Source organism: Alternaria postmessia (genome assembly GCF_024291825.1).
Source record: "Alternaria postmessia strain BMP 2775 chromosome Unknown scaffold_32, whole genome shotgun sequence".
Taxonomy (NCBI): Eukaryota; Fungi; Ascomycota; class Dothideomycetes; order Pleosporales; family Pleosporaceae; genus Alternaria; species Alternaria postmessia.
In genome coordinates, this window is record NW_026260105.1 from 65,639 (window position 1) to 91,514 (window position 25,876).

General features: G+C 51.9%; 9 protein-coding genes across 9 annotated transcripts; 4 read left to right on the forward strand and 5 right to left on the reverse strand.

The window, feature by feature from the left end:
• Nucleotides 1–600: 600 nt before the first annotated feature.
• Nucleotides 601–2,711, forward strand: J4E82_005819 (uncharacterized protein; the record flags this gene model as incomplete). Its single annotated transcript, XM_051732080.1, has 2 exons — nucleotides 601–1,205; nucleotides 1,259–2,711. The coding sequence occupies 2 exons, from the start codon at nucleotides 601–603 to the stop codon at nucleotides 2,709–2,711; spliced, it is 2,058 nt and encodes a 685-aa protein (XP_051588100.1).
• Nucleotides 2,712–4,546: 1,835 nt separating this feature from the next.
• J4E82_005820 (uncharacterized protein) lies at nucleotides 4,547–6,478 on the reverse strand (the record flags this gene model as incomplete). Its single annotated transcript, XM_051732081.1, has 1 exon — nucleotides 4,547–6,478. The coding sequence occupies one exon, from the start codon at nucleotides 6,476–6,478 to the stop codon at nucleotides 4,547–4,549; it is 1,932 nt and encodes a 643-aa protein (XP_051588101.1).
• A 382-nt stretch (nucleotides 6,479–6,860) lies between these two features.
• Nucleotides 6,861–11,077, reverse strand: J4E82_005821 (uncharacterized protein; the record flags this gene model as incomplete). The annotated part of the gene is made up of 3 exons (XM_051732082.1): nucleotides 6,861–7,072; nucleotides 7,142–10,781; nucleotides 10,847–11,077. 3 exons carry the CDS (start codon nucleotides 11,075–11,077, stop codon nucleotides 6,861–6,863), a joined length of 4,083 nt encoding a protein of 1,360 aa, XP_051588102.1.
• A 1,345-nt stretch (nucleotides 11,078–12,422) lies between these two features.
• J4E82_005822 (uncharacterized protein) lies at nucleotides 12,423–14,295 on the reverse strand (the record flags this gene model as incomplete). Its single annotated transcript, XM_051732083.1, has 4 exons — nucleotides 12,423–12,662; nucleotides 12,713–12,870; nucleotides 12,922–14,196; nucleotides 14,253–14,295. The coding sequence occupies 4 exons, from the start codon at nucleotides 14,293–14,295 to the stop codon at nucleotides 12,423–12,425; spliced, it is 1,716 nt and encodes a 571-aa protein (XP_051588103.1).
• Nucleotides 14,296–14,732: 437 nt separating this feature from the next.
• J4E82_005823 (uncharacterized protein) lies at nucleotides 14,733–16,135 on the reverse strand (the record flags this gene model as incomplete). Its single annotated transcript, XM_051732084.1, has 2 exons — nucleotides 14,733–15,991; nucleotides 16,045–16,135. 2 exons carry the CDS (start codon nucleotides 16,133–16,135, stop codon nucleotides 14,733–14,735), a joined length of 1,350 nt encoding a protein of 449 aa, XP_051588104.1.
• Nucleotides 16,136–17,478: 1,343 nt separating this feature from the next.
• On the forward strand, nucleotides 17,479–18,120 carry SYB1 (SNAP receptor, synaptobrevin; the record flags this gene model as incomplete). The annotated part of the gene is made up of 3 exons (XM_051732085.1): nucleotides 17,479–17,583; nucleotides 17,814–18,045; nucleotides 18,098–18,120. The coding sequence occupies 3 exons, from the start codon at nucleotides 17,479–17,481 to the stop codon at nucleotides 18,118–18,120; spliced, it is 360 nt and encodes a 119-aa protein (XP_051588105.1).
• An 833-nt stretch (nucleotides 18,121–18,953) lies between these two features.
• On the forward strand, nucleotides 18,954–21,695 carry J4E82_005825 (uncharacterized protein; the record flags this gene model as incomplete). Its single annotated transcript, XM_051732086.1, has 2 exons — nucleotides 18,954–21,323; nucleotides 21,402–21,695. 2 exons carry the CDS (start codon nucleotides 18,954–18,956, stop codon nucleotides 21,693–21,695), a joined length of 2,664 nt encoding a protein of 887 aa, XP_051588106.1.
• Nucleotides 21,696–21,984: 289 nt separating this feature from the next.
• J4E82_005826 (uncharacterized protein) lies at nucleotides 21,985–23,872 on the reverse strand (the record flags this gene model as incomplete). Its single annotated transcript, XM_051732087.1, has 3 exons — nucleotides 21,985–22,852; nucleotides 22,921–23,457; nucleotides 23,520–23,872. The coding sequence occupies 3 exons, from the start codon at nucleotides 23,870–23,872 to the stop codon at nucleotides 21,985–21,987; spliced, it is 1,758 nt and encodes a 585-aa protein (XP_051588107.1).
• Nucleotides 23,873–24,516: 644 nt separating this feature from the next.
• Nucleotides 24,517–25,566, forward strand: J4E82_005827 (uncharacterized protein; the record flags this gene model as incomplete). The annotated part of the gene is made up of 1 exon (XM_051732088.1): nucleotides 24,517–25,566. The coding sequence occupies one exon, from the start codon at nucleotides 24,517–24,519 to the stop codon at nucleotides 25,564–25,566; it is 1,050 nt and encodes a 349-aa protein (XP_051588108.1).
• Nucleotides 25,567–25,876: the final 310 nt, after the last annotated feature.

Genomic DNA, 25,876 nt, shown 5'->3' on the forward strand with positions numbered 1-25,876 from the left:
CCTCTTGACCCTTAACCAGGCACGGCATGGCGCATGCATGCACGTCTCGCGATCTCTCCGTGCTTCCATGACAGCACGACAATCGCCAGCTTTATCCTTTCCACGAACGCTCGGCCCGTCCCCAAGTCGCTCGTTTTGTGTCCCTGCAGCGGCCATAGCGAATTGTGGCGCCGCACTAAGTCGTCCCTCACGTCATAATCCTGGTTGGCGATGCTGCAGCAAGCATCACCAATCTTGAACCGGATCTCCTCAGTTTCGACCATCTGCACCCCTTCCGGTGGAGAATACCTGATATGGCTGACAGATGACATTTAGGGCACCTTTTAGTGTCCAACGGCCTCGTGCCCTAGAAATTTCGGTGAGAGCCCCATTGTCGCCTTCATAGGGTCATGACGTCCCGCAGGCCCTGAAGTTCTCTATCGCCTGCGGCACCGCAATGCTCCCGACTCTCTACTACCAGGTCTTCTATGAATCGTAACCTTGATGTTACGACGTAGTTGCTCCTGGCCGCCGTGCAACACCTGCGACTTATTTGTTTGTTCTGATTGTTGCACACGCGCTTTTAGTGCTGCTGGCGACGAGTCTCCCAAGTCTCCGATTATGTCAAGCCGAATCCCGCGCATTTTGCTATACGTTCTCAGTCGCGATGCCCGCCTTTCAGACAATCCCGCTTTCCATGCCGCCTCCCTTCACGTCGCGCGTCCAAACCCGTCACGAACTTCTTCAAATGGGGACAGACGGCACCGCGATGATTCGCTGACCTCGGAACACGGCAGCGCAAACTTTACCCACCTCTTACCCGTATACGTTTTCCCCCCCAACCAAATCGAAGTGTCCGGTTTCCTCTCCTCCCCATCCGACAAGAGCCCATATCCGGAGGCGCGCAGTGAGGTCGCACGAGTATGGCGGACAGGACCTCATCGCGTGCAATTCATAGCGGATGGAGTATGGGATCTCAAGGAAAAGCTTGCGGGGTTGGACTGCAACTCCGGACTGGAGATGCGCGTGGGCAAACCCACCGAGGTTGTTTCTGACATAATCGACTGGTATGCTCAAAACGAGCACGAGGGCAAGATCAGCGGGGTTTGGATGACCGATGACGATAACACAGAAGAGAAAACAGAGGTGGCCAGTGTAAGGAAACTCGCAGAACAGCACGGGGTAGACTTCAAGGCGTGGAGCGACGAGAAGTACTTCATAGATGAGTAAGTCACATTGGCGTCTCGCCTTGTTGAGGAATTCTGCTAACTCGCCTCAGCCGTGACCTACCTTATGATAACATATCCGACCTGCCAAATGTATACACGTCGTTCAGGAAAGGACTCGAACCGCTACGCGATCGACCTCGCAGTACCCTACCCACACCAACCCAACTTCCACCGTTGCCCTCGAGCATACCACCCCAAAAACAGCCATTCGTCATACCATCGTCTTTGGAAAAGTTGAAACGAGCTCTGTTATCGCCACTCGAAAAAGACAAAACATACACCCTTACATGGCCACCACAATGGCCGACAGATGCTCAGTCGGCGCATCCATTCTCTGGCGGCGAAACCGCTGGTCTAAATCGTATAAACCATCTTATCAGCTCTGGAGCTATGAGTTCCTACAAACAGACAAGAAATGGCATGCTTGGTCTCGATTTCAGCACCAAACTTTCAGCCTACCTTGCTCAAGGTCACATCACAGCCCGGCAGGTCCATTGGGCAATGATGGATTTTGAGGAAGGGCGGGGCCCTGGCGAAAAGAGAGATGGCTACGGAAAGGGTGAGAACGAAGGAACAGCAGCTGTTCGGTTCGAGTTGTTGTGGAGAGATTACATGCGACTTTGCATGAGGAAGTTTGGATATAAGATGTTCAGTCTCTATGGCATACAAGATCGTGGTGCCAAAGGCCAGAAGGGAGAGTCAGGAACGAAGAAGTGGAAACGACTAGACAGATCAGGTGGTGCAGGCGACGATCCGGTAAAGACGCTCGAAGCGTTCCAGCGGTTCCGTTCAGGGCGCACAGGAGTCGGTCTTATCGACGCATCAAACCGCGAACTCTTCGTCACAGGTTACACATCGAATCGCGCGAGGCAAAACGTCGCCTCTTTCCTCTCGTCTCATCTGGATATCGACTGGAGAATTGGAGCAGAGTGGTATGAATGCTTCCTTGTGGACTACGATCCAGCTAGCAACTGGGGCAACTGGCAATACGTCGCTGGTGTCGGCAACGATCCGCGGCAGGGCCGCGTCTTTAATCCTATTAAACAAGCACTCGACTACGACAAGCATGGCGAATACATCAAGGCATGGGTACCAGAGCTACGGGGTATCAAACTGACACGAACTGTCGGCCCTGGTAAGGAAGAAGTGGACCAACAGCGATTGATGGGCCTTTATCAAGCCTGGAAGCTCAGCGACTGGGAGAAGCAAAACTTGGGTCTAAAGGGTGTAGAATGGGTCGAACAGCCGCTCACTAGGATACAATTTCAAGTTGGTCGGGGGCGTGGTGGGGGCCAAGATGGAAGGTCAAAACGAGGAGGTGGTGGTGGTGGTAGTGGTGGTGGTGGTGGACGTGGAGGCACATCATGGCGGGGAAGAGGCGGTCGCGGTCAGGGATCTGATCGTGGATCTGATCGCAATTCTCCTCCCAAGGGTGCTGGAGCATGGCCCAGGAAAGTAGATGGACCTACCATCGTGAGTAGTGAGCGGACCACGGCGTCATAGGTTGATCCCCCATTGTATCATAGCTCGCGTGCGCTCTTGCTTTGCAGCCTTGCATCGTTCCATGCAATTTAGTTCTCTTCAAGCATCACACTACCGCTTGTGAAGTTTCACCCCCCATCCAAGGGCTTTTGTTATCGCGCCAACGATTGGGAGGTTTCCTGCACCATCTCACGACAGTGAGCGTCATCACTTCTGCCAACTAGCTTGTTGAGATCGCCAAGCCTGATCTTCATCCTCCCGAAGCGCGCCTTTCATGGTTGGAGTCACGAATAAATCATATCAACCATGATGAAACGATTTTATAGATCTTGACCTTATCGTCGAGCCGCTTCCGCTACCAGTGAAGATGCACGGAATTGCTACCGAGTAATCTCATAAGACGCCTTTTTTTCTTCCCTTGCATTGATTTTGAGATCATGCTGCATTGCTCTCAAAATGTGATCAAGGCAAATGACGAGATTTACGCGCTTTGTAGTCTCATTTGCCTGGGCAGACAGGATTGTTTAGAGTTCAAGTGCACGCTTCTGCAATGACAACTAACAACCACCACGGTAGTAAGAACGTACCTCAGTAGTGCTACAATCTCCACATTCAACTGCCGATCTTATGGAAGATATACTGACCTAACTACCCAATCGCATCCCTCCTTTTTCGAATATCCTCCTTTACCCTTGTATACCATAGTGCACCAGTGAAGCCCAACCCCACTCCAGCGTTTCCACCATGCCACCCGGACGGGAAGATGATGACGCGCATCCCGCGAAACGCCATGGCATACCGTTATAGGAATGGACACTTCCTAGCGCCTTGATCCAATATTTGGTGGCCTTGAGCTAGCCTATACTCTCCAGCCGTAACAACATTTTACGGGCGTAGCACCAAAACTACTTGTTGTTCACTGATCAGCTCGATCGTCGAGTTCGGTTTCAGTGGCAAGCAAATAACTTACTCATCGGGAGTTTGAGCGGTGAGTTCATCTGACATGATCGTTGCATCGTCTCGTTAGATGGGCTTACCGGGGAGAGTATGTCGTCAGAGTTCGCCGACTTGTGGTACGTGGATGATGACGTGTGGGACTAGGATTGGGTTCAACTTGAAAGGTGGTGGTCTGTGAGGGTTGCGTAGGGCTGACTTTTGAAACGCTTGTGGGCTTACTCATATGTTGCCTTACTGGCGTTGAGTCGACTTTGTGCGATGCCGAACAGATTAATCACTGCGAGCGGATGTTGTTCGAAGACTGCAGGCGTTCTCATCAAACAGCTTCTATGACACCTTACACGTTTTTCTGACCTAGATGTGAGCAACCTGCTGATCACAAGTACTCTTGCAATCACACATACCTTTCACATATCAAACCATAATAGATTGTACGTCTGGACCGTCTGGTGTAGCGTGTTTTTAGATCTCCGATCTAGTATCGGCTGCGTTCGGCAATTGTTACTTCCGAAAGGCTTTGTGAGAACAACGTTTCAACCACCCAGTCATGTTTTTCTGGAATGATGTATCTGAGAAGAGCCATGCAAAAACCAAATGACGACACTTAATTCTCGCATCGTGTGCCGTTGCATCGCCAACGAGCCTAAGCCAACCACAGCCTCCACACTCTCCAACGATCCCAACAAAAGGATTTTCTTGAACGAGAGAACTTGCAAGTAAGAAATCGTCGAGCTTGCAACGACTAGCAATACATAGCTACCGGTTCATTTGCCTTTAAGGTCTGGCTTAGATTGAGCGACAATCACAGGAACGAGAAGTCCTTTGGTCTATTCACATATCGAAAGACAGTCGCAGCTACACCCCAAGAGCTGAAATTAACCGCATCGTACGTTCATAATTTAAACGATATATATCTCCTTACTCACAAATCCTTCGGACCACCACTGTCTGCTTTCAAGTAACGACTGCTCCAGCCACCCGGGCAATGATAATTTGTCCTTCTCAACGCTCCATACGCCCATTGCACCGACGCGTTGATACACTTCGTTACCGATATGCTCCAACAGTATACCTTCAACGTGCTTCTCAAATTCGTTTGTTTTGAGCCTGATGCCAAGTCGGCGATCTGGGCACATCGCTACCTTCAGCACATGAACAGTCATGTCCTGTGCATTATGTTCTAGCGCATCTGCAAATGTCTGCATAATTCCACTGGTAACGGCAGCCTGAGTTTTGTTATCTTTTACCGTTTTCCGATCGGCTGACCATAAAACCTGCTTGACCTCTCCATAGACTTTAATTCTTCCGGAAGCCACTGCGCCATAGGGTTGTGTAGATCTCAACGGTTGGATCTCCGCGTCGAGAAGTGTGCACAAGATCTCAGCATTTATCAATTCTGCGTTCAATGGCCAATCTAGCTTCCCATCGATAGCGGCCCACGACCAGCTAGGTGCGCGGTACCGAACTGGTCGTTTCGCAATCTCGCCTTCGGATATAGACCACAGCAATTGTTCAAAGAACCTCTCTCTCCAAATACCGGCATAGTATCGACCCCATCTCCCTTCAGTCCGGCTGGCGAGGCGCTGAGCTACGGCAGAAATGGCGATCAATTTGTCCGAAGGCTCTGACATTCCACGCATTGTGTACTGCTTTACAATCTCTACCCAACGGAGAGTAGTTAATATATCCGATATCTCGAAGGGTTGGCGAGCATGTTCAGAAACTCTTTCATCAAGGCTTTGGAAGGAATCCCAGTTGGGGGAATCCCAACCCAGAACGCCGCCATCATGATTCCCACATAAGCCGCAGTACCAGCGCAATTGTCGGCTTCCGTAGGAGAGGATGCGTCTTGAAAGGAGGGTCTCCTGAAGTGTCCATGCACGTGTGACGAGTGGCTCAACATGTCCCCTTGAAGAGGGTATAAGTATAACCCTACTAGGTCCGATATTGTGTGTCTCTATGGGATCCCGAATGGCGACGTAAAATTGTGGTACGTTGGATCTAGGTGCGAGGAACCCTTCAGTGCATTTTGAGGCTTTGCTGGCAGCGATAGTGACGTGTGCGCATGCAAATATCATGTGCATCTGGCCGATGAGCGCATCTTTATCCTCTTCACTGTCTTGTATGATGCACATGCTGTCAACCCAGAGATATTCGAGCTTGAGTTGTCGTGTCACAAGAATGGCATCATGGATCGTCTGCGGTAGGTCCTTTATCGCTCTTGAGACTATCTCGACGTTACTCTTTACTGTTTTGAAGAGCTGATCACCTCCCCAACAGTAGCTCAGAACAGCATACGGTACGGGCTTCGTAACATCCATGCTTACGAGGTGCACCTCGTCTTGAGCACATGTTACACGGAGGAGTCTTGGTGGGACGAAGACATTCTCGACTCTTCTGCACTCCTCATGCTTTTGAACGCAAAAGACTAGCCAGTCTTCAGCCGCACTTGTAGATGCTGGTGATAGATTGGGCGGTTTTGGAAACCTGTACGATGTTGCCTCATCCGCGGCGTAGATCTCGAAGTCTTGCGAGGTTGTGTGATATAGAAAGCTTATGAAACTAGTTTTGGCTCGTGAGTATTCGTAAGAGAATGAATACCGGGGGTTTTCGTCTTCATGGCCGTATGCGATGCTTTGCATCAGGTATTCGAATAGCTTACATCCATTAGCTGCAGCATGTCGAGCTCGGCCATAAGTGATGTTTAGTGTGCCGTGTTCACGGAAAGCTGAGTGCCTGTTGAAACTGTTCTTAAAGCTGATCGTGACTGCTTGACAATAGTGGCACGAATGGGGTGACTGCTCGAGTTCGCCGACTGCATTGAACGCCATCAGGCTGTAGCGCAACGAAAAGCGATAGTGAAATATATTCTGGCCGCCGCTGGTGGGTGAGTGTGAAGTGGTTGCCTTTCCTGAAGAGCTGAACGATGCAGTGTCAGGCTGCGCCACAGCAAACTCTCTTACTTCAACCAGCATCGCGTAAAGCGGGGGTGCATACTATTCAACGTCCCTCTCTGCAGGGCTCCATCAGCCCACCTGTGCAGCTAACAAGTATGCATATTACCAAAAATAGCAATATTTAGCTGTAACGTATAAGTAATAGGAATTTTTCCCCAAACACAACTCAGAATCAATGCATTGACATTGTGACTCATGCATACTATTCATGTAGTATTATCCATACCATTCATAAGTGGTCCATCAAACGCCCTCTCTATATACTGATAAAGAAACTCTTCTCTCCCTCCTTGGGCTCCACCCACGCCCTCTTAAGAATTGGATCCGCACAGCTGACCCTGATGCGCTCGACTGTCGCCGGACTAGTGAGATGCAAAATTGATGTTTCGCCAAATTGTGCGCGCGCCGCTTTCAACGCATCGCGAATAGCGAAGAAGACGGCGCTTCCCATGAAGAGTGGTGGCTCACCTATAACATCAGTTAGCCAATGCAAAGAGAAAAATAGGAGAGAAAAGAAGAAAAGGAATGAAAACTTACCAACACCCCTACTCCTCTGAATAGTCCTCAAATTCTCCCAATTCACATCCTTCAACAAGCTCACATTGAAGTCCTGCGGAATATCCCTGAAACCAGGAATCTTATAGTTACCCGGCCCCTTTGTAGCAACCCCACCCGTCCCCCTCAACCACAGCGACTCCTCCGTAGTAAACAGTCCCTGACCTTGCACAAACGCTCCCTCAATCTGCCCATAGTCAATAGCAGGATTAATACTCCTCCCAACATCCATTTTGATATCCGCACGCCGTGTCGTCCAGTCACCAGTCAGCGTATCAATCTCCACCTCGGCAGCCGCAACACCTTGCGTAAAGTAGAAGAACATCTGGCCCGTGTTTTCGCCCCAGACGTATCCAATATCAGGTGTTTTGTAGAATCCTTGCGCAGACAAATTGACACGAGCAAAGTACGCAGCATGAGCCAGATCCTTCATCGTAGCATCTTTGCCCAACTTCTCCTTGAAAGGAGCAAGGCGCTCGTTTAGTTCCAGACACGCGTTGTGAATGGCGTAACCGTTGAGATCGGACGAGGCCGAGGCGGCGGTTGAGGAGCTGTTTGCCACGGTATTTGTCGCTGTTTCGCTGATGAAGACGTCGGAGAGGGGGACGCCGAGGGTCTCGGCGGCGATTTGCGTCATCTTTGTGTGGAGGCCCTGGCCCATTTCTGTTCCACCGTGGGCGACGAGGATACTGCCGTCGTGGTAGATGTGGACAAGCGCGCCGGCTTGGTTCAGGAAGAGTGCGGTGAAAGAGATGCCGAATTTTGTGGGGATAATGGCGAGACCACGTTTGTTCCACTTGTGCGTTTTGTTCCATTCCTCGATATCCTTGCGTCGTTGTACGTATGCTGATTCCTCTTGGACCTGTTTGTACATGAGGGGAACGTACCAGTCCTTGATCTCCTGGTTGAAATGCGTTGTCATGTTGGTTTCGGGAGAGTACATGTTGATCTCTCGTAGCTTCTCCACGGGTATGTTGAGATGGTCTGCAATCTCTTCCATGTACGTCTCGGCAATGAACATACCCTGTGGTCCACCGAAACCTCGGAATGCGGTATTGGAGACTGTGTTTGTTTTCGCAACACGCCCGCGGACGTGGATGTTGGGTATTGAGTAGCAGTTGTCAATGTGGGACAGAGACCGCTCGACGACTGCACCAGAAAGATCCTGGCTCCAACCGCCGTTGCAAAAGACATCTGCATCAAGGGCTTGAAGCTTACCGTCTTTGTTTACAGCGACCTTCCAGCGAGCGAGGAAGGGATGTCGTTGTCCAGATGTCATGATGTCTTCGTCTCGATTCAACATGCAGCGCACAGGCCGACGAACCTTGTTCGCTGCACACGCCACGATACCAGCAAGCTGGACTGAACGTGTTTCCTTACCACCAAAGCCACCGCCCATGCGCTTGACACGGGTGACAATCTTGTTGGCAGCGACACCGACGACCTTGGATACATATGCTTGCGTCTCTGCTGGGTTCTGTGTACTGCTGAAAATTTCCATCTCGCCATCCTCAGGCTTTGGCACTGCTAGACATGCCTGAGTCTCCAAGTAGAAGTGCTCTTGGCCGCCCATGCGCGCAACACCGGTGAAGACGTGGTCAGCCTCGGCGAACGCCTTTTCCGTGTCTCCTTTCTGGATATAGCGGAAGTGGTTAAAGTAGCTTTCCTTCTCAATGGCTTCTTCAATCGTGAATATAGCCGGAAGGTCTTCGTACTCAATTTTGACAGCTCGCGCAGCTTGCTCTGCATGTTTCGCTGTATCAGCCAGAACCATACCGATCGGCTGGCCAGCAGTAAAGACTTCGTCGAGAGCGAAGAATGTCTCATCACAAGACGGCGCGCCCCACCAGTTGGCTTCCGGAGATGCCAGATCGTTATGATCGACGTACGCAACAACGCCAGGTAGATCCAGTGCTGGTTCAGCATCGACCGAGAGCAACTTGGCATGCGCTTTTGTCGAAAGTACCAAGCAACCATATAGTTCGTTCCGCTGTAGTGGTATATCGTCCGTATACTGCGCTTCTCCAGTACACTGTTTCATAGCCGCGACGTGGTTCTTCGACTGTCCGACCTCATTCTGGATATAAGCCTCAGCAGCCTTGTCATCCTTCTTGCCCTTGCTGATATCTCTTCCAATCTCGCCAATTGCCTGGGCGTCGACCTCAACTTCCTCAGCGTGCAGCTCGGCCAGAATCTCATGGTAGAACTTGTAAAAGAAGCCGAGCGCAAGTGACTTCCTGTATGTCGCCATACCACCCGGGACACCAAAGCGCAGATCAAAATCTTCTTCAAGCTTGTCCATGACGCCCTCGAGCGTCGACAGCTCGGAGAACTTCTTGCCCTGAAGAAATTCCCCTGCTTTCTTCGCATGGATCGTAATAGGTGCCATGCCGCCGTACACGAGATCCACACTCTCGACTGTATGCTCATTATCCAGTGATATCCTTAAAGCAGCATTCACAATTGCAATGTCGTCGTCTTTCCTCTTTGCCTGCTTGTATGCACGAATGTATTCGCCCTTTTCTTTCGCAACGGGGATCTTCAAACCGGCGATGATGGCATCTGGAGGCAGAGCAGTCTGCCTGTATCCCTTGAAGAACGTCGACATGGGGATCTCAGTCGTCTCTTTGAGGCTCTTCGCTATGAGCGTCGCGTTGGTAGCAACAAACACAGGATTCAGATCCGAGATAGGGCTTGCTGTTGCGAGGTTACCAGCTGGCGTACCCACATTCCTAATCTGGCGCCCCGCGAAATATCGTATCTGCTTGAGGATAGTTGCAAATGGCTGTCCTCGTATCGGTCCATAATGCTCAAGAGCGTCTTTGCATATCTCCTCCAAATCAGTGAGAACAACGTTTCCGCCAATCTCTAGATGATCATCATGGAGCTTAAATTGCCGTAGTTCCGCAATGTCGCCGACGAACACTGAGGCGTTGTAGTTCATGCCTTTGAACTTGATCTCAATTTGTGTCTCGGTCGAGCCACCAATGAGCTTCGCTGACGGATATGCATCCTTGATCTCCAGTAATTGCTGCAATGTCGTCGGCCTGTACCACCGCTTCTTCTTGTTGCCGAATGCTAACGGCTTGAACTCGTGTTTCCGTAGCTGTGGAGGGAATATCAACTCTGTGTCTGGCTTGTACTCGATGAACCCAGGTGGTGTGAATCGCTTGATTGGTTGATCCTCGTCAAGGCTCTTACCGCCGCCGCAGCCTCCGCCGTTCGCACCGTCCTTGTCCATACAGCATCCCCCTCCACCGTTGGCCTTTGCTTTTGCGCAGCCCGACTTCACACTGAAGCTCTGTGCCGCGTCCAATATCGGCCTATATCCAGTACACCGACAGAGGTTGCCATCGAACGCCTCCTCAACCTCGAGTTCGCTCGGTCCAACGTTGTTGCGAAGGAGAGCATATAGAGACATGACGATGCCTGGTGTGCAGAACCCGCACTGACTGCCATTGCCCTTTGCTATCCTCTCTTGTGCTGGATGTGGTCGCTTTACGTTCCCAATTCCCTCCACAGTTATAACGTGTTTGCCGTCTACGCTGACGAGTGGTGCAAGGCATGCATTTACTGAGGCGTGGTATATCTTGTTCGTTGTAGGATTGAGCTGCGATACAACCTAACAAGTTTGTCAGTCTCCAAAACTGATCGTTTTGCTGTTTCGGAATTCTGTGTCAAACATACCACAGTACAAGCACCACACCCTCCTTCCGCACATCCCAACTTGGTTCCCGTCAAACCAATTCCCCTCAGGTATTCCAGCAGCGTAACCTCGGGATCCGCGGTGTCCAACACCACCTTGGTGCCATTCAGATAGAATCTGAGGGTATCATCGTAATCCGCCGTGACCTGGTTCAGCGACTTGGTCGCATCGTTTGACACAGCCGGTTGGGGGGAAATGAGACCAGGCGCCATTTTTGCCACTCCTTGCTGTATAGTCTCTTGTGGAAAAAAAGAAAAACAAGACCCAGAAGTGTCGACACGCCAGAAGAGATGGATAACAGAGCAAGAGAATAGCGAAAGAGAGAGAGAACGAGAGAGAAAGGAAACAAATGTCACAAAGGTTGCTTGGTATCACAGGCTTGCCCGTCTGTCTAGCTGTTCAGGGTCCTGTCCGTCCGACGTGCTTGTGGGGAATAAGCAAGCTAGATATGAACAAGCGTGTGTACCGCGGCATGGAGCACATCTATTACATGAGTTAGTTGATCGATAGAATACCTGGACGAATCAGCGTCGACTTGTTTGTGTCTTATCTTCGCACGCGGTCTAGGTGCAGATGCTCCGCGTGCAGGAGCTCGCCGATGGCCGTAGTCGCGTTCTTGCCCCTCCATAGCCCCACCCCGCAGCGACGCGATAGGCACGTGAGCCGTCAGTTTGCTCCGTCTGGTATGGCGAGGTCCGCTGCTCTGAAAAAGAAGGAGTGTGCCGAACAATTCGCTAGGCTGTGTTATGTCAGTTAAGATTGCCGCTGTGCTTGTCATCTGAAGCGTCACAGTGGGGGAACAAAAGTGATGTAATTATTTTCTTGGAAGCCGCTGCGTACAGCAACTATATTTTTCGAGAACTACTATACAAATGATGATTGAACGAGTCCAACGTTCATAAACGTGACTATTCAAGGCCAATGTCAATGTCCAACGAAAGCAGGCGTAGGCCCTCCTCCACACTTTGTAAGTGGCAATCGAGCCTAGGCTTGCGTACGCGAGTATATATGCATGAAGACAATGAACGCTTTTGGTGATGGAAGTCTGCGTACTGTCCACAACGAAGTCTGCATCAATTGCAGCATCATGACAGACATGCAGACATAGACGGCGAGCTTTGCCTGATAGCTCTAAGAGAGCAGATGATGTACTGTCGATCAAGACGTAGCAGGCGTAAAGTAAGCACAGCCATCGACTTGTGTGCAGACTTGAGGGCTTGCAGGAGTCATCCATAAAAGAGCATAGATGAAGTAATGATCACCTCACGAACGCAATAGCAGCGACGACGATATCGGACCGTAGAAAGGGCCATAGGCTATGCCGCAGTAAGCCCAGGCGGAAGAAGAAGAAGAAGCTCCACGGATGAGCACTCAGTGCATAAATATCATGCAACAAGGCGAGTCCGGCTACGCGCAAGTCAAGAATAGATCGAAGATAGTCCAGGTCATCGGAGCATCATGCCAGGCGCAGCAAAATTCCAAGCATCGGTCATGCAAACAGGCAGCATTCGGCGAAGTTCAGCAAGATGTGCATCGGTCACGGCAACTATGTGGCGCTTATGCGCCTGGAGGTCCTTGAGCTCCTTGACCACCCTGTTGTTGCTGTGCGATGGACGCATACCACATTGCAAGGTAATTCTGGTAGCCGCCATAGACAGCGTATGGGTCAGCAGCGGGTGCAGCCGCCTGAGGCTGCTGTGCGGGTGCGGCGGTTTGTCCATATGAAGGTGTCTGCTGATGTGAGTATCCGTTGTCGTTGTTTCCATTGTCACGTCGTCGTGAATTGTTCTTCTCTCGCTGTCTCGTATTAGCAACCTGCAATCATCGCCTACAGCGAACAAACTTACCACTTGATCCACCTTCTCCCAGATAGCTCGCTTGGCATCCTCGATGGCTTGACGGGTTCCGACAAGGCCAATCTCGCGCTCAATGTCAGCGCCGGAAGCTTGAGACACGTTAATCTTGCAACCAGTATCAGACTGCATTGATTTGATGGTTTCACCGCCTGTGGATTGTTAATATGTCAACCTCAACATGTCCGAAGTAGTGTTGTTACCTTTGCCAATAATTATGCCAACAGCATCAGAGGGAACCTGGATACTGTCGTTGATTTTGCCGGCTCCGGCACCGCCAGCAGCACCTCCACCGTGTGGATCGAAATTGTCACGTCTATTGTTGAATTGTTGTTGTGGCGCTGATTGTGCGGCGCCGCCGCCTTCCATTTGCTTAGTGTCACTGTCGACAATCTCCATGATGAGTTCCTTGGCATGGGCAGCAGCAGTAGGACTTCCGATGAGGTTCACAGGTCGCAGACCATTCACGCTCTTGTTTTCACCAACAATGTTGACGTGGCAGCCACTGCGCTCTTGTAGATCACGGATAGTCTCACCACCACGACCGATGATGAGACCAACAGTACGATCAGGCACCATGATTTGCGAAGATTGTTCACCCTCTCTAAGGGCGGGCTGTTGCTGACCAACCATCTTGGTAGCAGCAGCTCGTGCATTGCGGCCAGTCTCACGAGCGGGATTGCCGCCATTCTCTTCGATGATACGGTTGATCTCGCGTTTAGCACTGATACGAGCACCCGGGCTACCGGTGATACGACATTCGCGTTGAGGTCCAGACTCGGGGCCGTTGATAAATTGAATGCGCGTCTGTGATTCTTGTTCAATGCGGCGGAGACTCTCACCTTGACGCCCTATGACCAGGCCAACCAAAGAAGAGTCAATGAGAATCACCTCAGAGTTGTCATTAGCAGGGGGCGAACGCGCTTGCCCGTACTGCTGCGAAGGAGAGAAGGTGTCACGCCTAGGAGGAGAGCGATCACGTTCACGTCCATAGGCACCCCGACGTTCATCACGGCGCTCATCGCGGTATGGATTGTAGCTTTCACGCACGGGTTCGCGGCGCGCGGGAGAACGCGAACGCGACCGCGAACGTCGGTAGGGCTGGCGTCCGCTTAATCGCGGGTCTTCTTGATAAGCTGGAGCTGTGTAAGTTTGCGCTGGGACACCATAACCAGACCAAGGCTCAGCAATACCTGGACGCGCTTGTTCGTGTGCAAGGCCCTTTTGGGCCGCAAAGCCGCGTGCCTTTGCCAGCGCATCCTGGATGCTGACTGAGCCAGAGCTCACGGGCTTGATAGCGCTAAGGTCAAGACTGCCAGTGTGGGTAGGTGGGGGGAAGTTGTATCCGGGCATAGCGGGCGGAGTGGCAGTAGGCATTGCGCCGGGGAAGCCTGGCGGGAGTCCTTGGGGAGGGGGATGTTGCGCCTGTGGAGGCTGCTGGGGCGTCTGGGAGGGGGTAGTCGACGGACGTCCGGCAGCTAGGAGAGAAGTTAGTACAGTGCTTGTCATGCTGGTAAAAGTCTGCACGACATACCAAGCGCTGCCAGAATGGCGTTGAGATCAGGAGGGGCGGCCATCGCAGGTGCGCAAGACCTAGTAGCTAGTGTCAAGTATGAATTAGGACAGAAGTTTCGATGGGCGACAACAAGGCGAGCAAGTCGTCGTTGGGTTGAATGCGCGGTTGTTGTGTGTGTGTCGAGTGGTGAGAGATCTCTGTCGCGGCGAAGAAGGAAAGAGGAGTCGAGCGCAGCTTTCGTACGCACAGACCCCTAGCGTGCTATTAGCCGAACCGTGGCTGGTTCGGGTTTGCTTTCCAAGCTTCTCTACAGAGCACTGCTAGAAATCACATGCTCAGCTTGAATGTAAATTATTCGGATTGGGCTATATAATCTAACACGCGCGCACACACACCTGGAAACGCCTTGAAGAAACTTGACCAAGAACGACCAGAAAATCGACAGAGCACTATGCCAAATCCCTCAACAGAATTGATAAGTGAAGACGGGTATAAAGTTTATGAAACCATCCACCAGGCACCAACAAGAATAGACACCAGGACCAAGATGGTCAAGATACTAGCACCAGCCTTGTCGCCAGTGGTGACGGTATCGAACTTGATGGGTGTATCAGATGAAGTGTCACCGGCGTCAGGATTGCTCTTGGAGATACCACCCTTTTCCGCCGTCGCAGGACCGCTGACTGATGGATACAGCAGCGATTGTACAACCTCCAGAGCCGCCATCTGTTCGCCAACACCAAAGCTGCCGTCGTTGACACCGTTGGTGGTCCACTTGAGCCCACACGAAGTCTGGTTAGCACCTCCGGTGCACTGCTTAGCAGCAGCTTGAGCCGATGTCTGAAGATAAGGATTGATTTGGTCACTGGTCCAAGGTGCAACGCTAGCTGTGTATGCCATGGAACGTGCAAGGTAAGCCTTGAAAGAGCGCTGGTCCACATCGCACTTGCCGTTGTTTTCACAGGCGACTTCGGACATGACCTTGTTTACGAAGAAAACGCTCACTCCGTCGATGATACCCTGGACCCTGGTCTTCCACTTGTCGTTTTGTGTCACGTTCCACATGGCGGCAGCACCGGCCATGTGGATGCCAGCATTGTATGTCCACTGGATGTGATTAATGGTGGAACAGTTCTGCGTGTCGTCGGTTCCGTCGTAGTAGTGGTAGTCCTGGCTCATGAGTCCTACGGCAAGCTCCCAGTCCCAAGCCTTCTCAGCCCAGTCGGCGTATGTGTCGTTACCAAGGTATTTGTATAGTCGCGAGGCGATGTTGAAGAAGCAACCGTTGGAAATGGTGTTTTTGTAGTTGTATCCGTTGTTGAAGCTGAAAATCTGCCATCTCAGTCCTCCACCGCAAGTAGTCAAGTCCCAGCGTTTGTATTGGGTGTTGAAGACGGCCTGTGCAAGGGACAGCCAAGAAGGCTTGCCGTCGGGAAGATCGGGGAACTTGTTCTCTGCAGCAGCCATGGCGGCCATTCCCCAGAAAGCCTGGTCATCGTTTCCGAGCGTCTTGGTCTGGTTGTCAGGCATGAAAGCTTGGTTTGGTCCCATCTGAGCCTCTAGAGCCTGTGTACTAATCTTGTTGTACGTGTCATCTCCAGTGTAATACCAATAGTCAATGAGAGCATTAAACATGGCGCCACATTCCCACCAGTAGTATGGGTCTGGAAGATTGCCTGGTGTGTCGCCTACATTGTCACCAGTATAGTACGACCGCAGGTTTGCAGAAATTGCCTTGGCGGCTTGCTTGATGGAGTCTGTAGATGTCAATACATGTATTCCGCCTATGTTTTGCACTCGAAAGTCCCACCTGGCGAGTTGATGTCCAATTCAACGGCGCCTACGCTTGTGAATAGTAGATTCGAGGCGCCAAGAGCGCCGATGACAGAGGTGAACTTCATGTTGCGCCAAGGTCCAGCGCCAGGCTTGGATACACTCTGCGCGCGTCGCGAAAGGGAGTAGTGTTGGAGTGATCAAGCTTTCAGGCAAGAGAATTGTCTTGGCTCGAACGTGGGGGTACCGTAGGGAGTGTCGGGTTGATTGACGTAGTATGGAACGAGTGACGGGTTTCAGGGGTAGGCGCAGGACACAATGGTCGGCGGTAAACTAGAGGTGAATGGCGATTAAGAACGGGTTCAGCGAGTGTGTTGGAAAGAGAAAGGAAACTGGAAACAGACACAGGAAGCTGGCAGTGGAGCAAGCGTTGCGCGAACTCCTGAGCGGCGAATGGGTAGCAGACCCCGAGATTCAAGACATTGGACACGCGTCTTGGCGGCGATCAGACCCACTTGCCAGGTGCAAACGGCGCCTGGCCTACTTGACGCCTGGGGGGGATGTCATTGATAGGCTAGCGAGACAGGTACAATCTATCGACGACAATGCACGATTCTTCTGTTGCATAAAGTGTCTCGGCCCACGCAGACGCTCTTCACCTCTGCTCGTGGTCTCCACCTCTGCTCGTTGCGCGAACAAAACGAACAAGAAGAAGAACAAGGCATGCGGATGTCCGGCCGGGCAATGACGGTGATGACGAAGCTCTGCTGGAGGCGCGCAAGCTACCTTTAGTGCACTGGACATGTTGTTTAAAGCCGGACCGTCTCTCTTGATGTCGTAACAGGCGTATTGTCGTGTTGCCACGCCAGCTGCGGAAAGGTAGACAATAAGATTAGCCTCGTAATAGCGAGGCTGAGGCAAAAAGGCGTCCCACGTTCATTTTGAACGACGACGACGGCAAGGAAAGTGGCAGAAGGCGTGTTGTTGTCTACTCGAGCCGCTGTGCAGACGGACCGATGGCGGATCGTGCAGCACCTGCTGCTTCATGGAAAGACATTCGTAATCGTGAGGCTGGTGTTGATCACGTGCTGTGGGCCAGAAGCAGCTACGGCAGTGTCGCATCAAGTTGAACAGAATGCCGTCACAGCCGTTAATACACAACCGTTGCTATTGAGCTTGATGAAGAATAATCACAGCGACTTGATGCCAATCACAGATTAATATTCCGTGTTGTTGCGCCAGGTTTCACGCAAACATCAGCCTCACTGCTCAAACGGAGCTGACACATTGCGACGCTCGTTCGCCATCCGGGCTGAGCGGACTCTTGGTCTTGCTCTGGGCAACCACACCATCATCTCCATCCTCCAGACACCACCCTCACCACCCACACCTGCCCATCACCACCACCACCCTTTGAAGCCTACGCAAGTCGCACGCTACGAGCATTATCCAGCACATCTCATCTCCAACTATGTCGAGCCAGGACCCCCCATATGACCCCTACATCCCCAGCGGCGGCGCCGGCGGACAGCAGGGCGGCCAGAATGGCAACCACCGCACAGCTGCGCTCCAAGCGGTATGTTGTTACTCTTTATAAGTCAGAGTGAAGCGCTACGTCGTTTGTCGCATCCGCATCTTCATCAGGCAGCCGCGCGTTAGAGGTGCGGTGGCTGGTGGAGAGCTTGCCTCGATGATGCGAAGACGACCAGAGTGCTTCTCAACCTCTGTCTGCCTCGTCAGTAGCTGCGCAAAGTTGCAGTTCTGAGCAGCGGAAGACATGCGACCTCATATACTGACTCGCACTAGGAAATCGACAGCACCGTTGGCATCATGCGGGACAACATCAACAAGGTCTCTGAGCGAGGAGCCCGCCTCGACTCGCTACAAGACAAGACGGACAATCTTGCCGTATCCGCCCAAGGCTTCCGAAGGGGCGCCAACCGCGTGCGCAAGCAGATGTGGTGGAAGGACATGAAGATGCGCATGTGCCTGATTGTTGGCATCATCATCCTGCTCATCGTCATTATTGTCCCTTCTGGTGAGTTTGTCGAGCAGCTTGTACTCTTGTTCGTGTTGCTAACATGGACCAGTCGTTGCCACGCAAAAGAACTAAACCACCCACACGAGATACCACGAATCATACACATTAATAATTGCGCGGATGGGGGGAGGTTGTCAAGCCATTGGGGAAGGGGACGAATGGCTACGAGCTGCACTACGATCAACGACATGGGTCACTGTAGGATGTGTCTTGAGCATTCCAGTCTTTTTTTGCATTCCGACGGTCGTGCTGCAATCACGGAAAGCCCCTTTGCATGGAACGCTCCGCCCCTGTTACGATATACCACGAGAGCCCAAGTTCCAAGCATGGTCGTCAGACGAGCAAACGGAGTTATACACTGTGGGTTGCTGTCTATAGTTTATTGCAATTGCACCTTATGCCTCGATTGACTAGCCCTGACGTGAATGCATTAGTTCTTTTTTTGAATCGTCTTATCAGATGCTTTGTCGAGTGGGTACTAATGGAGTGCTACTGCGCTCTAGTGTCCACCGTGTTGAAGGTGGAGTGGTACGATTAACCTCGGAAAGGCCCGTTTGCGATGGATGACTGAAAATTTGAGTCGAGGACAAGCCTAATGCGCACCGTGTACGAGGCACGGCATGCATGAATGAGAACTGAAAAGTCTGATCTGCAGCTTGCTATTCTGCATGCAGCAGTGGCCATGGGCGGTGGTGGCGCTAGGATAACTCCAGCTGCCAGTACCCTGTCATCTGGGGAAGCTGCGATAACGGCGGAGCGAATTTTGTTGCTTCGGCGTCATACCAAAGCATCTTTCTTAAGGTCCCCTCGGCTCCACAGTTTAGTCACCGTTTCAATCGCGTTGGATCAAAGTCGCCCAGGGCCCGAGTAGCAAGCAACTGCTTCTTGGGAGCGACAGAGTCACCATGCAGAGCATTGTACGAGCCGGCCGTGTGGCTGCTGCGCGATCCTCGCATCGCGCCCTCGCATCGCAGACTCCTCGAGCCCTCTCCCGCGCCCTCGTTGCTACCACGACGCCGAGCAGCCGCCTGTACACAACGTCCAAGGATGGCAGGAACTCGTCCATCTACGCCGCCTTCCTCAACCTGCTGGCCAGCTCCAGCTCCCGCCGCGAAGTCGACCAGTACCTGGGCCAATTCCGCTCCGTCTCGCCGCACCAGTTCGCCGTCGTCAAGGTCGGAGGCGCCATTCTCACCGACCATCTCGAGGAGCTATGCTTTGCCCTCCAGCAGCTCCACGCCATCGGCCTGTACCCCATCATCGTCCACGGCGCCGGCCCCCAGATGAACCAGCTGCTCCTCGACTCGGGCGTCGAGCCCGACTTCATCGACGGCATTCGTGTCACGGACAAGAAGACGCTGGGCATTGCACGCAAGCTGTTCCTCGAGGCAAACATGGACCTGGTCATGACGCTCAAGAGGGACTGGGGCGTGCCCGCCCGCCCCATCACCGCTGGCGCCCTGCAGGCCGACTACCTGGACAAGGACAAATGGAAGTACGTCGGCAACATCACAAACGTCAACAAGAGGCAGATCATGGATGCCCTCGAGAACAAGGAACTGCCCATCCTGTGCTCCATGGGCGAGACACTGGACGGTCAGATTCTTAACATCAACGCCGACGTAGCTGCCGCTGCTCTGGCCCGCGAGTTCCAGCCTCTCAAGGTCATCTACCTTTCGGAGAAGGGAGGACTGTTCAATGCCGAGTCTAAGCTCATTCCCCACATCAACTTGGAGGGCGAGTACGACACCTACATGAAGCAGTCCTGGGTGAGGTACGGCACAAAGCTCAAGATTGTAGAGGCCAAGAAGCTCCTCGACGGCCTCCCGCGCACCTCGAGTGTGGCCATCACACACCCCTCGAACCTTGGAAAGGAACTCTTCACCCACACCGGAAGTGGTACCCTCATCCGGAACGGTGGCAGCGTCAAGGAGACCAGCACATTTGAAGATTTGGATGTATCTGCCTTGTCACAGGCCATCATGAACAGCCGTGCTGTTGAGGCCAGCGACGCCGTCAACAAGTACATCCAAAACCTGAAGAACCGACCATTCGAGGTATTCCACGACGATTCCATGGGTGTCGTTGCTGTCGTATACCCGCCCACTGCAGAGGGTGAGTTTGCACAGCTCTCGCATTTCAGCATGACCAAGGATGCTTTCTTGAACAACCTGAACGATCTCGTCTTCCAGCGCATGAAGCAAAAGTACCCCAAGATGTACTGGATCGTAGACAACCAATCACAAAACTACGTCAAGTGGCATCTAGAGAAGACCGATGGTTTCCTCCGCCGCGAGAAGGAAGTCTTTTGCTGGTGGGGCGCGGCTGAGTCTTCGGAGATCTTCGGGCTGCTTGAGAACTATCAGAAGCAGGGTCGCAGCATGTTGAAGGACAGCCTGGATGCTCAGTTCAGACGAGCGGCCGACTTTGTGGCCAGCTTGAAGCAGGGTCAGCAAACACGTGGCTACGCGACCATGGCCCGTCAATCTGCTAGGCCTCAACTTGGACAGAACAGGACTATCCCTGCGTCGACACGAGGCTTCGCTACCACAGCATCACGCTCAATGGACACGACTAACCCCAACCCGCCATACGGTATCAAGCACAAGCACAGGGACTACCCCGCCAAGGTTGCGTTGATTGGTGCGCGAGGATACACAGGGCAGGCTCTTATTGAGCTGCTTAACAAGCACCCCAACATGGACCTGCGCCATGTGTCATCACGTGAACTCAATGGCAAGAAGCTCGAAGGTTACACCAAGCGACAAATCACCTACGAGAACCTGTCAGCCGAGGATGTCGAGAAGATGGCCGAGAACAGCGAAGTCGACTGCTGGGTCATGGCCCTTCCCAATGGCGTATGCAAGCCCTTTGTTGATGCCATCAACAAAAGTGGCAAAGACACTGTCATCGTGGATCTGAGCGCTGACTACCGTTTCGACGAGACATGGACCTACGGTCTACCGGAGCTGATTGATCGCTCCAAGATTTCTGACGCTACACGCATCGCAAACCCGGGTTGCTACGCCACTGCTGCTCAACTCGGCATTGCGCCTCTGCTTGAGTTCATCGGTGGTCAGCCCACTGTCTTTGGTGTCTCGGGTTACTCTGGCGCAGGCACAAAGCCTAGCCCAAAGAACGATGTGAAGAACCTCGAGAACAACCTCATTCCGTACAGTTTGACGGATCATATCCACGAGAAGGAAATTTCAAAGCAGCTAGGTACTGAGGTTGCGTTTATTCCTCATGTTGCTGTTTGGTTCCAGGGTATTCACGTAAGTATAACCAGATACACTTACCAAAGTGTTTTATTTTTATTTGGGTATGACTGCGTTACTAACATCTGACACCAGCACACCATCTCCATCCCCCTCAACCGTACAATGACGTCCCGTGACATCCGCAACATCTACCAAGACCGCTACGCCGGCGAGAAGCTTGTCAAGATCGTGGGCGAGTCCCCACTTGTCAAGAACATCTCTGGCAAGCACGGCGTTGAGATTGGTGGTTTCGCCGTCCACAGCTCCGGCAAGCGCGTCGTTGTCAATGCTACTATTGATAATCTGCTCAAGGGCGCTGCTACACAGTGTCTGCAGAACATGAACTTGGCGCTAGGTTACGGTGAATACGACGGCATTCCATACTAGGATTAAGAGTTTTTCGGGAGCAGTGGGTGTATGCATGGGGGTAAGGGGAGTGGAATGGGGTTGAAGCATCATAGTTTCTTTAAAGAGGAAAAATTAAAGGGACTATTGGCGCACTAGTTCATTGTATTAGACAGGCTTCTTGTCGTTGAACTTGTAGATATATCCAATTACAAATGTTCAAAACTGGCCTGTTCACTTCATGTTTGTAGATGTAGACGTAGTAACTTTGCAAGGAAATTGCGTCCGCTACGTCAAACCATATAAAGACTACGTTTGATCATCGTACGCGCTAGAGCGTGAAGAACTCGAGATAATTCTCATAGGATCCACCAAAATGTAAGACATGTTTCCCCTTGTTCATATTGCTTGGCTCCGGCGATTGAGGCAGACCACGCAACCCCATTTCCCTTCCACTAATCTTCAAAACAAGCTGTTCCCCAGCCTCAAACACAATGCCTGTAGGCCACAGCTGGACACGCAGTCTGACCACCTCCCCTGGCTTTACTTTTTCTTCGCCTTGATGTGAAAGCGTTTCCCACGTCCTTGTCAGAAGTGCCCCGTGGACATGGCGTTTGGATGCGCGTAGCATACCGTTGGGACCAAGGTAACGCCAGATTCTGTTTTGCGTCATGGTTTGGACGGTGGAGGCTGGACTACTGTTGCTGCTGCTGGGAGGGACGGGCATGTTGAGATGCGATAAAAGGGCTCCAGATGCATCTGCTTTGAAGATATGAGTGTGAACGTCTAGATCGTCATGACTGGGTGCTGCAATATCGATGACCAGAGTGGACGGACCGATGAGTAAGGTTTTGGTCGAGAAAGCATAGGTGAAGGATATTTCGTCTGATGAGTCGGCCTGGTACTCTAATAAAACCTCTTCTTGCAACTGTTGCTGCTTGTTGTGTGTCAGTTTTCCAGGAGAGCTGAGATGCAATTTCTGTTTTCTCGTGACGTCTGGGAGATGCCAGGGTAAATCAGCGAATTCCTGATCCAATAACGCTGGCTTGGAAAAGTTCAACAGTGCCATTCGCACGGGTGCTGTCTGAGGCCATTCGTTGGCAACGTCTTTGAGATGGAAATCGAAGAATCGGGCTAGATCGTTGGTACGGGTTTGACTGTATAGATCGTACCATTCTTGCGACGCGTGGAGAGTGAGCCTAGATGTTTGCAATGAGCACGTCTCTACACACGCATATAGACGAGAAATGAGGAGGACATGGCGCACCATTTGTTCTGATGTGGAATCTCCTCGAACGCTCGCAAGGAGCCGATGCCATGGATGGGCGATGAGTAGCTTGCTCCGATATAGGCCGGTACCTTGATCTTAGTCATATCCACACGCTTATCGTGGAGGTAGTGCTCAAGTCCAGCATCCGTACTCAACATCGCAACGTAGTCTTCCACTTTATTCTTTCCTGGAAGGATAGCAGCGATGGATTCGGAAAACGCCGTATTGGGAATTCCTCCACGTATAGTTTCCTCGCGAACGGGGTCTGATAAGCCCTCGAGCGGCGCGATACACGTTAAATGCGGGGGTTGCTCAGCAGCAATAAAGTACTGAGAAATTGCGAGCCATGAGTTTCCAGCCATTGCCATTTTTCCAGAACACCAGGGCAACTTGGCTAGCTCTTCGATTGCGTCGTGGCCGTCTTGAGCTTCCTGTGTACCCCAGAAGTGGACATTTCCTTCGGAATTATTCACACCTCGCGGATCGACGTTGACGATTGCATAGCCACGGGGAACCCATTCTGCGGGGTCGAGTCTATGATAGTCATCCGTGAGTACTACGTGTGCTCCCCTTACTGTCTTCGGTTCACCACTCACCCTTCAAAGTCCTCATAGCCAGAGAGTTGAGTCTCTGGAATACCTGCTCGTAGTGGCATGGAGTGAATGTTGAGCATACCCGTCCCAGTCTTGCCATAAGGCCCCCACATGACGATGGCAGGAACCTTCTGATCGGTTCTGGGACGAAAGATATCTGCATATATCTTGATCCCGTCCCTGAGGATAAGGACTTGGTCCTGATCGAAAATGGTGGCCGTTGTCAGCGGGCGGCAAGTAGGTTGTTTTCTGTGACCGGCTGAAAGTTCGTTCGTCTTTGGACTCAGTGGAGGAATGTTGTGGCTGAAGGCATCACGGAATTTGATATCCACCGGGCTAGTATTGGAGGATGCCATAGTAACGGAATAACGATAGTAGGCAACAAAGGCTTGATGATGGTTTTTTTGTTTCAAGTTTGGCCCGATGATGTATTTGGGGTTTGAATGTCATGCGCGACCGCGCTATTTGTGCGGGCCATCGTCAGAGTACTGACAACTTCCCAATTCCGAGTTCTTTCGCTGGAGATACCGTGTCTAACACCCGACGTGAGGGGAGAAGTAAGAACACGACTATGCACTAGGGAGAGAAGCACTAAGAAGAGAGTGTAGTTGTCCCGGCATGATTGTTCGTCCGAACCCGTTGTTCGAACGTTCGTACAACCACCTTCGGCCGAAGACTTTGAACGCCATCGCTCACCAGTTAGCAGACTTCATGTTTAGTGAGCGGGGATCTCGAAAGGGCGAAACCGTTGGAAGGATTTTGTCCAATGGCTTTAGGGTTAGGGTTCCTTAATGATGTGCATACGTCGTTGGGACGCGTGCTGCGGGCAGTGCAGACCGATATGTTGGCAACTCATCTCAACTTCATACCTTTAAAACAGTAGCCACAGGACGATACTCTCCCAAAGACACCACTACATCAGCTCATCAATACCCTTATCTGTACTTCACTCTTATCCACGTTGCTCGCATCCGCAGAACAAACTATACCATATTACACCATGACCCTGACTACCAACAAAGCCCTGTATGTCAATGAGGACGGAGAGATACAGGTTCGGAACGACATCAACCACGAAGAGATTGCAGCCGGCGAGTTGGTTATCGAAGTGCACTACTCTGGTATCAATCCAGCAGATAGCAAACATGCGGAGCTTGGTATCCGTTCGACGGTCATCGGGTACGATTTCTCTGGGATTGTCTTGTCAGCACCTGCTGGGTCGCATTTCAGAAAGGGAAGTATTGTAGCAGGATATACGCCCTCGGGTATTGGAAGAGCATTGAAGTATGGTTCACATCAAAGCCGCCTCGCGTGTCCCGACGACATGGTATTCGAAGTATTTCACAATCTCCCAGAGACCCATGCAGCAGCTCTGACAACAGTGACGATGACGGCTGCAGACGCGGTCTTCAACCTGTTCCAATTTCCACTGCCTACCGCTCCGGCCGCCTACACCCGCCCTGTCCTGGTTTGGGGCGCTTCGTCTAGCGTTGGCTTCAGCACTGTTCAGTTTCTGCGTGCCAGTGGCTGTCAGAACATCATAGTGACTGCTTCGCCAGCCCGTCATGGGCTGCTGAAGAGTGTTGGGGCCGCACTGTGTTTCGACTACGCCTCATCAACAGTTGTATCCGATATCGCCGCCGCGGTGGAAGCTCTGGACCAAGGACCGATCTCTCATGCTCTCGATGCTGTGGGCACTCCGTCTACAGCGCACTTAGTCGTACATAGCGTGAGGAGCTCAGCAGCAGTTCTAGCCTCTGTGACCAAGTTCGATGGTGGGTTTCGGATGCCGGTGGCGTACACGAAAGATGGCTGGCGCATCCAGCCGCCTGGTGTTCCTCATGCCATCGATTTGCCTTCCAGGCCGGAAGACCATTGGCGTGCTTGGAAAGCGTTGCAATGGGCGGTGGACAACTATGGTAGTCACTTCGGACTTCCAAATGTGGAAGTATTTCGAGGCACGACCGAGGAGGTGTTACAGGAAGTTATCAAGATTGGCGGATTTGGAAGAGGCTTCGGTAAATTAGTCATTGAACAGCCTTTGCATTAAGGCTAGTTGATATTAGAGTAGAGGTTGCGGTGATCTGTCCAGGGTCCCGGCTATGATATTGCAGAGAGAGCAGACGGTCGTCGTGTATGTTAGTATATTAACGCTCACATCTGCCTGTCTAATACAAAACACTCCTCGAACGGGCTAACTCCGCTCTGTCTAACGCTATCGTGGTTAGATCGTCTTACAAAAGCAACGTTGGTACTACAAGATACGAAGTGTCAGCATACATGTATTTAACAAACAATAGCACATGTAGGCGTACAGCAGGATCGCCACAGCAATGGCTAAAGCTAAGTCTTGATCAAAG